General features: G+C 45.4%; 1 protein-coding gene across 1 annotated transcript in view; it reads right to left on the minus strand.

Annotated features, from left to right (window-relative positions):
• dscaml1 (Down syndrome cell adhesion molecule like 1) overlaps window positions 1-13,012 on the minus strand; it is an 85,978-nt gene extending 72,966 nt beyond the window's left edge. The window contains exon 1 of the mRNA XM_061216341.1: window positions 12,887-13,012. Within this exon, the coding sequence (XP_061072325.1) occupies window positions 12,887-12,929 (43 nt within the window). The 5' untranslated portion in view covers window positions 12,930-13,012. The remainder of the gene's footprint in view (window positions 1-12,886) is intronic.
• Window positions 13,013-14,784: the final 1,772 nt, after the last annotated feature.

Below are 14,784 nucleotides of genomic sequence, written 5' to 3' on the forward strand. Positions count from 1 at the left end.
ACACAGTCTCCCCACCCAGATAATTGCACAGTGGAGGAGTGTCTCTCCCTCACAGCAGGCAGATTAGGAAGCAGGGAAGGGGCACGGTGTTGGGTTAGAAGTGCAGTGTTGGGCGAGAGGCAAAGTGTTGGGTCTGAGGTGCAGTGTTGGGCGAGAGGCAAAGTGTTGGGTCTGAGGTGCAGTGTTGGGTGAGGGGCACGGTGTTGGGTTAGAAGTGCAGTGTTGGGTGAGAGGCAAAGTGCTGGGTGAGGGGCACAGTGTTGGGTTAGAGGTGCAGTGCTGGGCCAGAGGTGCAGAGTTGGGGCAGTGGCACAGTGTTGGGTAAGAGGTACAGTGTTTGGTCAGGGATGCAGTGCTGGAAGAGAGGGAAAGTGTTGGGTTAGAGGTGCAGAGTTGGGTCAGGGGCGCAGTGCTGGGTCTGAGGTGCAGTGTTGGGTTAAAGGTGCAGTGTTTGGTTGGAGGAGCAGTGTTGGGTCTGAGGTGCAGTGTTGGGTAAGAGGTACAGTGTTTGGTCAGGGATGCAGTGCTGGAAGAGAGGGAAAGTGTTGGGTTAGAGGTGCAGAGTTGGGTTAGGGGCGCAGTGCTGGGTCTGAGGTGCAGTGTTGGGTTAAAGGTGCAGTGTTTGGTTGGAGGAGCAGTGTTGGGTCTGAGGTGCAGTGTTGGGTAAGAGGTACAGTATTTGGTCAGGGATGCAGTGCTGGAAGAGAGGCAAAGTGTTGGGTTAGAGGTGCAGAGTTGGGTTAAAGGTGCAGTGTTGGGTCAGGGGTGCACTTCTGGGTCTGAGGTGCAGTGTTGGGTGAGAGGCACAGTGTTCGGTTAAAGGCACAGTGTTGGGTCTGAGGCACAGTGTTGAGGCCAGAGAAGTAGTGTTGCGCTGGACCTATCAAATGTGTAGTAAGATTGTATCCCTGCTCTTAGTTGTCTTTTTCATGGAACCAGCAACCATTTTAGAAATCTTTTGCACTGCTGCTATCCTATATCACTATACAGCTACGCCTGACTAAGGAATATGCAGGTGCAGTCTAGCAGTCTATTCTTTAGAAATGGTCTCAACCTCAGTTACAGATCAGGACCATGGACAACATGTGGTTTGGCATAGCCAGGACTGCAGACTGAACAAACATGTGTGTGATCAGGACCATGGACAGTGTCAACTTCTATTAGCTCCGATAGCTGGTGTGCAAGTAGCATAAGGCTAAGTGTAAGTGAATGTCAAAGCTTCAGATAAATATCCCAATACCCCTAAGCCAACAGTGAAACGCACCACATACTGAATGTCCCAAACCAAAATTATATTATAGAATCAATCAAATGGATCAATTATGCCTTACGGAAGCAAAATATTATCGGGGAAAAATGATTTGCTCCCGTCCTGCTTTTGGTAAATCCAGGTCACCCAGTTCACCCCCCTTCTCCCCACTGCAGATTATGGCCCACTGTATAAACCCCCATAATAAAGATTACAATATCTATAATCTCACTGTGGGGGGCTGGGGTTAGGGGAGGGGGGGGCGAGATTCCCCACTGGCCCCCATCAAGGTCTCAGCCACAGAGAGAGGGATGGAGGGAGAGAGGGAGGGACAGAGATTGAGGTGAAAGTGGGGGTGTACATGCGTATGAAGAGTGTTTTATTTCTCCTGATTGATTGCTAATTCAGACGGGTCGGAATCAGTGGGTTGGTTTGGGGGTGTGGGCTGTACTGTGATAAATGCTAATGAGGGGATTTCGGTTTGGTTTGTCCTTCGGGGGAGTCCCAATGTCAGAGCCAGACCTGCTACCTCCAGCACCACTCCCAGCGCAAGCCCAACCTCAAGCTGCCTCGTTGTCAAGAAGCATATTTAAACATAGCAATGAATTTAAGCATCAATCAATAAATGCCATGAGAGTACACAATAGTGAAAATAATCATATAACCAATGACATCACATAAGTAATGACAATAAGAACAACAACAATAACCCAATAATATAATCATTGATCAGAATATAATTTTATTCCTCTCTCTCTCTCTATGTTCCTGCTCCTCAAAGGGAGTGATGCACAAATGGTGAGGCTGGTGTTAAGTGGGTTCACTTGTCTAACACTTGTTTGTTTAACGCTCTGAGTCGCCTTTCAGTCTGAAAGGTCAGCCATGGGCGCCCACCAGGGTACCACCTTACTCAGCACATCTCTCTGAGCCCCGCCCGCTGTGCGCACGCGCACGCACACACATACACGCACACACATACACACACACACACACACGCACACGCACACACACGCACGCATGCACGCACGCACGCACATACACGCACGCACGCACACACATACACACACGCACACGCATACACACACACACACACACACATACACGCACACACATACACACACACACACACACACGCACGCACGCATGCACGCACGCACGCACATACACGCACGCACGCACACACATACACACACGCACACGCATACACACACGCACACACACGCACACATGCACACAAAGATGCACACACACATGCACACACACCGACACAAACAGACACGCATGGACACAGACACAGACACACACAGGCACACAGACACACACACGCACACAAACACACACACGCACACAAACACACGCACGCACAGACACACTTGCATGCACGCAGCTGCAATGCTATCTGTACAGGTATAGATGCTAGCTGTACAGGTATGGATGCTAGCTGTACAGATATAGATGCTATCTGTACAGGTATGGATGCTAGCTGTACAGGTATGGATGCTAGCTGTACAGGTATAGATGCTAACTGTACAGGTATGGATGCTATCTGTACAGGTATAGATGCGATCTGTACAGGTATGGATGCTAGCTGTACAGGTATGGATGCTATCTGTACAGGTATAGATGCTATCTGTACAGGTATGGATGCTAGCTGCACAGGTATAGATGCTATCTGTGCAGGTATAGATGCTATCTGTGCAGGTATGGATGCTATCTGTGCAGGTATGGATGCTATCTGTACAGGTATAGATGCTATCTGTACAGGTATAGATGCTATCTGTACAGGTATAGATGCTAGCAGTGCAGGTATAGATGCTAGCTGTACAGGTATAGATGCTATCTGTGCAGGTATAGATGCTATCTGTACAGGTATGGATGCTAGCTGTACAGGTATAGCTGCTATCTGTACAGGTATGGATGCTAGCTGTGCAGGTATAGATGCTATCTGTACAGGTATGGATGCTAGCTCTACAGGTATAGATGCTATCTGTACAGGTATGGATGCTATCTGTACAGGTATAGATGCTAGCTGTGCAGGTATAGATGCTAGCTGTACAGGTATAGATGCTATCTGTGCAGGTATACATGCTTTCTGCACAGGTATGGATGCTAGCTGTGCAGGTATAGATGTTATCTGTGTAGGTATGGATGCTAGCTGTGCAGGTATAGATGTTATCTGTGTAGGTATGGATGCTACACTGTGTATGCATGGGCACTACTTCTGTATGCTACCTGTGCAGGTATGGTCGACAGTGATGACCCCACCAAAGATTTCCTCAAGGAATCTGTCCTGGTTGCATTTCAGGCCCCCGGACAAGAGGGGGCAGCAGCGGCTCCTCCTTCAGTTTGAAGGGGGGGGGATAGGGGGTTGGGTGCACGGCATGCGCTTGATGAAGAGGATAATGAAGTAACCCAATTTATTTTTCCTTTGTTCTAAAAAGACTCTACTACTGCAGGGAAATGTAGTCCTCTCCTGTCCTACAGCTCCACTGCCTTCCCCAAGCTCCCCCCCCCCAAAAAAAAGAATGAACCAAGGGGAAAAAAAGAAAGAAAAAGAGTGTCTCTTTAGGTTGCAAAAGAAAGACAGGCTTTTTTAGGGATGTTTTGGCAGTGATATTCGCCTCTCCCTTTCCTGTGGAGCTCCGGGTGCTGGTTGGCACATTTGATCTTTTTGCAGTCTGCATGAGGACGGCGTATGAATATGTATGTTGCCCAGGCGGGATATTGGCCATGCAGAGCAGCGATGCATTATGCAGCTTTCCCCATCGCTCATCTCCAGTCCCACTGACACACGACCCTCACACTCACTCACAACACTGCCACACGTGCGTATACAAGAGCACACACACTCCACAGTGCCCCACACACACACACACACCACTGTACCACATACACACACACACACACACACTGCAAGCTACCACACACACACACACACACACATACACACACACACACTCCACTGTACCACACACACACACCACTGTACCACACACACACACTCCACTGTACCACACACACACACACACACACCACTGTACCACACACACACTGCAAGCTACCACACACACACACACATACACACACACACACTCCACTGTACCACACACACACACACACACACTCCACTGTATTACACACACACACACACACCACGGTCCTACAAAAACACACACACACACACACACTCCACTGTACCACACACATACACACACTCGCGCACACACTCTCACATGCACACACACATACGCACACACACACTCTCTCTCACTCACACATGGGCACATACACTGTTACTCGAACATGCACTCACAAACACACACTCTCTCTCACACACATACACACACACACACACACACACACACACACACACACAGATACTCTCCAGCACAGGTGTGCTTCCAGTTTTCCAACACCCATTTGCAAATGGATGAGTTTGTGCGTCGCATCAGATGTGGGGGGGCCTGAGCCAGCAGTCTGTCTCTCCAGCAAATGTGACACACTCTCTCTCTCTCTCTCTCTCTCTCTCTCTCTCTATCTCTCTCTCTCTCTATCCCTCTCTATTTCTCTCTCTCTCTCTTTCTTTCTCTCTTTTGGTCTCGCTCAACATCAACGGAAGGACGGAACTGGCCACGGCTCCTGGCACAACATTACACAAATCTAACAGTGTCATGTGTTGGCAAGGCATTCAACCCACAGGGCTGTCTCACTCTCTCTGACCAATTCCAAAATATTCCCTCCCGCAGTAGCGTTTTAGATTGAGGAATTCAGCTGGCATCCTATCCGGGGGACCTCACTTCTCATACAATATACCCGCACAGCTATTTACTGAGTGAAGCCATTCAGATAGAGCACCATTCAGAAGGACACAGCCGCACTGCCCCACCTGGGATTCCAGCAGCATCAGTCTCAAAGTTATAGGGCCAGTACACAAACCATTCTTTCACACACAGCACATACAGCAGAGAGTTCAGCATTGTACGGAGGCAAGAAAGAAAGTGACAGACAGACAGGTCTGAACCTTCTGCTGGACCAGACCTTGTGTGAGCAATAAATCATAAACAAATGTCTCTATGGATATGTGAATGCGTCGGTTATACATTTTAGGTCTTTCATGAACAGAGTGTCATAATTATTACTGTAAGCTGTAAAAATGTGTTTTCTAATTTTGATTAGTAGGTTATTTCAGGTTTGGTCGATGCTGGAAATAGTAAGAAATAGTGAGTAAGTGAGTATGATTTAGTAAAAATGTAAAATTCACCGTGTAACAATAAACACAAAGTGCAATGAGGGTCGATTGTAACCCCGGCCATTTTGAATCATGACCTTGACCCTCTAATCAAGGATATAAGAAGCTAGACAGGATTTGGGATTTGGAAATAAAAGCTACTGTGAATCAAATGAACCGGTGGAAGGAGAAATACTGACATTACATTCAGGTGGGCCAGTTTATACGGACATTACATCAGGTGGGCCAGTTTGACCATGTCATTGTAATACACTTCAGAAAGAAGAAAATCTTCATTCCATGATCATTTCAAGACAAAGGAAAAATCAACTCCATTTACTGATGAGATATGGACTCCCTGGCAGGCAAATATATACTGTATATACCGTATCCTACAGAACAGGTGTACATGACAGTAAACGGCCATGTTCTGTGGGAACACTTTTTGGTGACGGAGGTGCATTTTAGAGGATACAATACAGAAGTGTTGGTTTCAAGATGGGGTTTCCCCATGATGCGGCTGAAAAGACACACACACACACACACACACACACACGAGGCAGCTGAAACGCAGGGCAGGCTGATTTTGCTGTGCTGCTGCTGTTTCACTGATTGTTGGGAATGATTTGCATGAACATAAACTCAATCAGCTGGAGTCCCACAGCATTGGTCCTCCCACGGCTGAATCAGGAATATCAGGCTAAATTTACATAATGCATCTAGCGGTTTGTACGTGTGTGTGTGTGTGTGTGTGTGTGTGTGTGTGTGCCCAAGTTCATGTGCACAAGTGTGTGTGTGTGAGCGCAAATGCATGTGTGTGTGTGTATGTATGTGTGTGTGTGAGCGCACATGCATGTGTGTATGTGTGTGTGAGCGCACATGCATGTGTGTGTGTGTATGTGTGTGTGTGAGCGCACATGCATGTGTGTGTGTGTGTGTGTGTGTGCACGCGTGAGAGAGAGTGAATTAGAGAGAGAATGAGCATAGAATGCATGCAGTCGTCTATTGCCTGTTGTGTATGTCTGTGAAGTACGCGTGACAGCGAATGAGCGTGAGCGTAAGAGAGAGAGGGCGAGAGGGAGTGTACGTCTGAACGCCTGTGTGAGAGTGTGACATGCAATCATCATATATGGGATTCATAGGGGGGTAGGGTGCCACCCTTTCCTTATGGCAACGATTTTTGGAGAATCTGCAAATATGGTGCAGAATATGTCGAAGAAAGCTTGCCATTGGATCTCGCTCCCCCACATTCCACAGGATTTTCCAACTGGAGTGAGGATGAGACCGGGAGGATCTCAGCTGCTGTCACCATCGTGGAGACCGAACGTAAAATTGACACTTTTTTCAGTGCCCCCCACCGTTCCAGTCCCTCTGTCCATTCAGGGATTTCATGACGGAACTACAGCTTTGAGGGAACCCTACCTTTCTCTTCTCTCTTCTCGCTATGCTCGCAGAAAAACGATAAACCCTCACCTAGGCTCAGGTGCTTACGCGCTTCGTACAAATGAGCTCGAGCAAGAACACTGATGATTTTTGATGATCACCAAACTGCCCAAACTAGGATGAAGTTAGGATGATTCCAGAGACCCTGACTGGAATCATCCTTTTTGGCCAGGGCCCTCAAAGAGCTACTGTGTGGCAAAGTCCCTGGTGGTACGCCTGCATGCAGAACAAACTAAATAAATGGCTTGCATTTCATTGGAAATAAAGGGTCAGTATTGGCCCTGGTCTCCTTCCATGTTCTTTCACTCTTTCTCTAGAGAACGGCCAGGGAAGGAGGTCAGAGGTTAAGAACTCCTTGAGTTGCCGCTGATATAGCTCTCCCATTTTTGTCTGAAATGACCTCAACGCTGAATCTCTCTTGTCCAACAGACTTGATGATTTGGAGGGGGCGTTCGATAAGGTCCTGGCAGGTTTGCGGTTACTGCTGCTCGTAAAGCGCTCTGCTCACTTAAACTTTGCGACTGAGGTCTAAGCACAGGCAGCCAGGCCCTTCCAATTACAGTAAAACTGAAAAACACAAAGAGAGGCAGACTATAATGGGAATTGACAAGGTCATCGCTGTCATAACAATGGATTTTTTACCACTTAGTGTAATGTGGTCTTTAAGTGTCAAGTAAGACACATTAACTCATCTTTTTTTATGAACCTATAATTGATGGAAAACACTCAAAGGAACCAGTCAGCATAACTACAATGGTGGCTATATGCTCCATTTTATCAAAAGGGAAGACCATTATGTCCATACTTAGATGCGTGTATTAATTTATGTTACAGAAGACGCTGTCCCCAGGTTTGATTTATTTGATAGGAATAAATAAATTAAAAGAATGCCTTAAACAATTACTATATGGGTTATCTCCCTTTTCTACACACTGTTTCGATGGCCCTTGTGAGTTCCGGAGAAACGGCGAGAGGCAGAGAGTGTGCGGGAGGGGAAAGACACCGCAGGCCCCTTGCGCACCCGCTTCCGCGTGAGACGCAACGGGACCGCGCAGCGTCCGTCATTCTGCGCTGGGGACACCCGCTGTTCACCGGAGCGAGACGCCAGAACGACGAGAGACTGACAGCCAGGTACTTGTTGAAGTCGTACTTCAAATCAAAATGGCAAATACGGAGGAAGGGTGCTATTAAGGAGGAGAAAGGTTGAGACAGTGCGGCATTTGCGTTATTAAATATCCCTATCGTTCCGCCTGTCTGCTGGCAAAGTATCCTACTGAACCAGGGAAAGCGGCACGCCGTGACAAGGAGATTGAAAGCGAGGCGAGAGCACGCGAAAGGAGAGACAGGGGGGTCAAGACACGTTCCGTTGGCACTAAGTTCTGTAATGGGGGCAGAACAGCGATGCTGAAGGAGCTCGCGGGAGTCAATCTGCCATGCACGACAGCCAAAGCCCGGACTCTCTCTCTCACTCACACACACACGCGCGCGCGCGCACACACACACACACACACACACACACACACACACACACACAGGTGTGCAAACAGAGACCACTTGTCTGCGGCAACCACTGACGGTCAGTGGCGGCAATTATTCAGCCACCACAAGAAAGACATAATACGAGCGTGCTCGCGAGATATCAGATGACAAAAGCAGTCAAATCCAGTAACGTGTCTGCGTAAAGCAACACAATGCGTCGACTGCATACGCAAGGCACAGTGCAAACAAATAAACGAACTGAACAATATATCAGGTTTCGTGTTACATAGGCCGACTTTAAATGGGCTGCAATTCCCAGAAACTGCATTTGAAGTTGTAGGGATGATCACATGAACTTGGGCTCAAGTGCCAGTGAGTCGCAGCGAGCCTCTGACGTCATGGTACATCAGGTGTCAGAGCAGAGGGAAAACACAGCGCGAGCGTCGATGCGGCTAAAAACTGTGTCACAGATAATTCAGCAACAGTGCCCCCATCTCTGAAACAACCCTCTGAAACGTCAAATTAAAAGTAGGGTACTCGTCGTTTGTGTCTGTCTGTGACTCATACAACTATCGCGTACACAAGCTTGGCCATTTTTATTTGCATACACGGCTGTGCGTGCGTAATCCATTCTTAAATTAGATATTTTCTCCTTCGCCACGAATTTGCTTGGTAAAGTTGCAAGCGGGCTAGGTGATGCAACAAATGCAACAATAATAGTAGCCTACTGATATTGTCAGGAGACAGGCCTGGCAATTTTAAGAAAACAACATTTCGGGAAAAAAAGGTAAATATAATGGAGTGAATGCTGTTCAAAAATAAATGGAACCCTTCTGGCTATTGACCTGATTTACTTTTTGGACGGGGCGGGAGAGCTGCGGGTCTCTGCACTAATTGCGCAGCTGGGGAGGGCAGATGATTTGCAGATGAAAATATATAGAAACCAGTTCTGCATATTTCTATGAGAAAGACGGGACGGGGGATGGGTAGAGTGGTTGGTGTGTGTGTGTTGTGTGTGTGTGTGTGGGGGGGGGGGGGGGTAATCAGTCAGAAATTATATTTATATTCATAAACTGAAAACTTATCACAGGTTTAAAAAATATTTCGATGTTCTCGTTAGTTGGCGCGAGAAAAATTGTATCGATTGTAATAAAAACAAGACATTGTGTCATGCTAATAAATTAAAGTAAAGTAAATGAAATACATGCTTATTATATTAACGTTGACTAATTGATATGATCGTAATTAATTTGGTAAGTACGCCGTTCGTAATAATAATAATAATAATGATGATAATATTAATTTTGCTTACTGCATTACCTTTCAAACGTTTTCAATCACATTTTCATTTAGGCAAACGTTCAGAAAATCGGATCAGACCGGATAATATCCCAGGCGTCACACAAATTTGACAAAACTGATCCTTAGAATAAATATTGCTCTCAAAATATTCCAAAATACACAAGCGGACGCACGTACACCGCCTATGCTCACCCCTACATCCACCGAAACACCCCCCACAACCACCTAATACACACACACATTTGTGTTCATTCAGTTTACATTTTTGTCCGTTTTATTTTTTCCTTAGGTGTAAGACAAGGGCAAAGCGTTTAAATATATAGGCGAAATGAGCTCCGAAAATACAATCCCGAGTGAAACAAAGACTAAATAAATACCCGGTGCAGGGGTAGACTACACCCTTTTAACAAACACAGTTAACTCACTAAAATATATGCAGAATTGTAGCGTCAGGTGAATCAAAGAACCCGCCAATTATTTTATTCACAGTATATATATATACATTTCCATGGTCACGGATGTGAGTATTACACAATTTTGAATAAAAGGCTTTCATTTCATTAAAATAATAATTTGTTTCGATAGATTTGAGGCCTGTCCTGATATTAGGCAGACCGCCTAATATCCAGGATGTGTAATTATTAAAAAATCATTATCTTAAAAAATTGGAATTCAATGCTTCACCTTTGCAGTTGTATTATTCTTAAACGTAAATGTATAAGCAGGAACAAAACATACTCTTAAAACAATTCATTACAGCTATAGTAATTAGTCATGTAATTGATTACAGATTTTATATAATATAATTTAAATAATAATAATACTCGTAATAAAGGTAATCAGAAGCATATTCATAATATTAATATTGAAATAGTCGTTATGAAAACATTGAAATAGGATGCAAATTCAATTTTTTATCGATGCAGTTCCCTTCATTGCTTCATTTCCATAAAACCACAACCCGATTCGTGAGTGGATGCTGGAAGGAGATGGGGAGGGCCGGGAGGGGGGGTAGATGAAATTAGCCCCTTTCCCTCCACCCCCCGTCCTCCCAGCCCCCCACCTCAGTTACTTGGTTCAGGTGTGCTGATGTGGGGTTATACTCCCCAACTTCCCTGACTCGCACCTGCGTTTCGCTTGTTCAGTATTTCACATCGACTCCCCCCCCCCAAAAAAAAAAATCATATTTAAACATTAAAATGTATACGTAATGATTCTGCAGCGTCGCTTCCTTCATTAGAAGTGTTGCACGTAATGGAGGCGCGGCCCGATCAGGAAAAATACGCAGTCCTAATGCATATGCATATGGTAAAATGAAAAGCATTTTGTCTATATCGGACGTCGGAATGAACATGGAATGGAAATATCATAATCAGCATAATATCCAAACATGGATAATAATTTGTGTCTTAGTATTGGAAATAAATAATAGGTTTTGACTTCGGGCCTTGAAATGTCATTTTGAAGTTCCCCTCTCCAACGTCCATTAAATTTTCAACTTCACAGTGGCCCCACCGTTCAACAGACCCCACCCCCACCCTTCAACAGCCTCGCAAACCAGAACACCGTGTTTAGAGTCAATACATAACAAAATATAAGCACCCAATCAAAATGTGCCCCGTAATCCACCTGCATAAACACAATTAAAGAAATTATGCACAAAAAATCACGCCACACAAAATTCTGAATTCAAATACCCAAAGTAAGAAAATAAACGTATAAAAATAATATGTTAACATTTTTTGTTCCCATTTGAGATAACCGGCACGCATGATAAAGTAGATAAGACTTGAATGCGGATTATTATTGTACACCGTGTAATAAGGTTGTGGAGCACATCGCCGTACGTGGACTTGGGTCGGGGATTTTTGTTCTATAATTGTGCACGCTATTATGCAGATATAATACTGGCTTGTTCTGTCTTTTTTATCTTTTTTGGGAGGGGAGGGGGATTATTTTGATGCCTTATCACACTCCACACCCTACTTTTTGAGGAAAAATTGACACCAATCACAACAGTTTAAAAAAAAGACACAGAACTTCAAACACAATTTGTGTCCCTTTCTCATATAAAATCTAAATCAGCCGCATCGCCCAAATGATCTTATTTCCATAATACATGTAGGTTGAATACAAAAAATGAGAGCATATCCTTTTTATGTTCCTTTCTGCAATTACACAACCCTTGGTCCTTTGTTGTCATACTCTAAAAGGCCATTATACAACAGAAGATAAATTATCTTGCCAAATAATCTACGCTCAATAACCCCAGCATCAATTCACACAGCTCTGAATGTATTAACCCTGGTACCCGAAACCGCACTAAAACGCGCGCCCGCTCTGCTCGCGCGCACGCGCGCACCAATACACACATACAACACACTTACGAACAATTCAGTGCCAGACACAGAAAATGCCAATAAAATAATTTCATTTTAATCATGTATGCCTTTGAAATCGTGAAATCAGGGTCGAATTGGGGGGGGGGGGGGGGGGGGGGGGTGATGTGTGTGCGTGTGGTGGGGGGGGGGGGGGTAGATCAGCAAACAAATTTACACTTCACTGACCCTTTCTACTTTCAACTATAGATCTCACAGTAGCCAACAAAACTGAACATCCGTACATAACCTCTACCCATCTCTCCATCTCTCCGTATCTCGCTCTCCCTCCCCCCGCTCTTGTCGTTTTTACATATTCATAACTCTCAGTATAATGCGAAAACAAACCGTGATATCAGCCCCATCTGTAATGTCACGGACCAGCGCATACAGTCACACAGTGCCCCGTCTCTCTCTCTCTCACTCTCTCTCTCACTCCATCTCTCTCTCAAACACACAAATGGCTTTTTATTCAGCATTTTTAAGACATAAAATGAAAAAAATGAATAAAACAGTCATAATAGAAGACGATAACTAAGGAAAGCAGGGGGTCAGATGAAAAACTAATCTCCAAGACCATCTTTCCTCGACCAATTAAACTTTAAAGAAGAAAAATCTAACAAAAGTAATACATATTATTTTTCTAAATGCTCTAATTGACTTTATTCCCACAAAAAAATGAGATTTTTTAACACGCTACGTGCATGCATTTAATCTTAATTATAGTAATCGCAGTGATCATTACACACAGTAAACATTCAACCGAGATATATTTGAGTTATTATAACGTTTAACTGTTCCACATACCTTCTTGAAAAGAATACAGCAGGAATAAAGTTACCAGCCACATGCCATAAATAGCAGGTATATTTCTCAGGAATGTTTTGCAATCCCGACGAGTGTAGTGCGCAGTGTTTGGCCAGGCAAGGCTCCGTGCTGGAGTGGTGACGATGCTCCCCGGCGATCTCCAGCCCTAGTCCCCGGCTCGCCAGTGCAGAGAAGCGGGGACTGGCTGGGTCCCGCCTCCGTCCCCTCCCTCCCCGGGACCGTCATCCAGGCGAGCCCCTCCCTCTGTATTCTAATGATCCAACGCGGCGGAGAGGTTGGGCACTGCACAGCCGCGGCAGGAGAGGGAGCGCGAGTGCGGGGAGGGGGAGGGGGGCGTTTTTTTAGGGGGGATGGAGGGATTTAAATAAAGGGAATCCAACATGTGGTATAGTCAGGTCAAGAGCAGAGCGCCTTGCTGGTGACAGCTTTCCCGATGACCGTTTCTCCACTGCACAGGTGCACGTTGGACACACTCACCTGTGCGCACGGAACAGTTTCGCGGATATGTGGATATAACATGAGATTTCTGGAAAGCGCACAATCTGACAAGTATTTTTATTTTTTTTGTACTTCGAATACGCCCATATCTAAACATTTTAAATACGGGCAGGTGGAAATTAATAACGAAGAAACATTCAGCTACGATTCGACCGGACCGGACAGCTTTATTTACTTGTGATTCCGTCTTTGTTGCCTTCTCATTGACTGGATAATGGATGACACCGGAAGAGACAAGACATCTCGGTGAATCGGATCACACAAGAACTATCCCTCTCACAATTACCATCCCTCTTCCACTCATTCTGTCCACTCCCTCTGTCTGTCGCTCTCCGACAGCTGCGCGCCACACACGGCTCAGTGCGTCCTTAGAGACCAGGCGCAGCAACATTCGCTATCATCTCCCTCCAACACACACACATACAAGCGCGCGCGCACAGTCACGCACGCGCACAAACACACACACACACACACACACACACACACACACAACCGACATCCACAGGCGCGCGTGCGCGCACAATGAATAATCTGAAAATCGCTATGTCGTCGCCAGTGTTGCTTGGTTAATAAAATGAGGGGAAATGAGAATAGCCTGCTAATGCGTCACTGTTTTTATGCAGATCAATTTATTCTCATCACTACAACGCAGTGCGCGAATACTACCCCCACCACCACTACTTCTACTACTACTACTACTACTACTACTACACTACTAATTAAGTCAAAACACAAACACAATAGGCTATTCATGCGAATAAAACATACAAAACGGAATGATATTGCGAGTTGGTTTCTGTTGTATTTTTACACAATTAGCATCTGATTTGTGCATGATTATGGCGAGGTATCAGGTATAATTTAGCACCAGGTCTGGAAAGAAAGACTCATATTACGGCGATTGTGTGTACTGTTGTTACCAAATGCAGCCGCATCCACAGAATTCCACTGAATTAAAAAGAGACGGCGTGCCATGCAGTGGGGGAGATTCGAGATACGGTCTTTGTGCTACCTTGTGGTTAAAATGAATGCCAATTACATTCCAATGAATTTGCCCTCACTTCTGCTATCTCAAGGAAACCTGGCTTGTTTTCCGCCTGTTTCACTTTTCTGCAACTTTCTCCTTAATGCCCTTTCTATCAAGCCCTTTGTACAATTATCGATCCAGGCGCACGTACAGTAGCGCTATCAATTGCGCACCTCCGAAATCGTAGAGACAAAATAACATGAATGCCAAACAGGCCCGGGGACGATGGAATAGATTACTGTCACAATATGTCGTTGGCTTTTTCTTCAAAAGTTTGACTGCCATACTTTTGTTTCCTGGTGACGGCAGGGATAATGTTACGTGTATAACCCAGCAACATAAAAGCCTCGAC

The sequence above is a fragment of the Conger conger genome, chromosome 13 (genome assembly GCF_963514075.1).
Source record: "Conger conger chromosome 13, fConCon1.1, whole genome shotgun sequence".
NCBI classification, from domain to species: domain Eukaryota; kingdom Metazoa; phylum Chordata; class Actinopteri; order Anguilliformes; family Congridae; genus Conger; species Conger conger.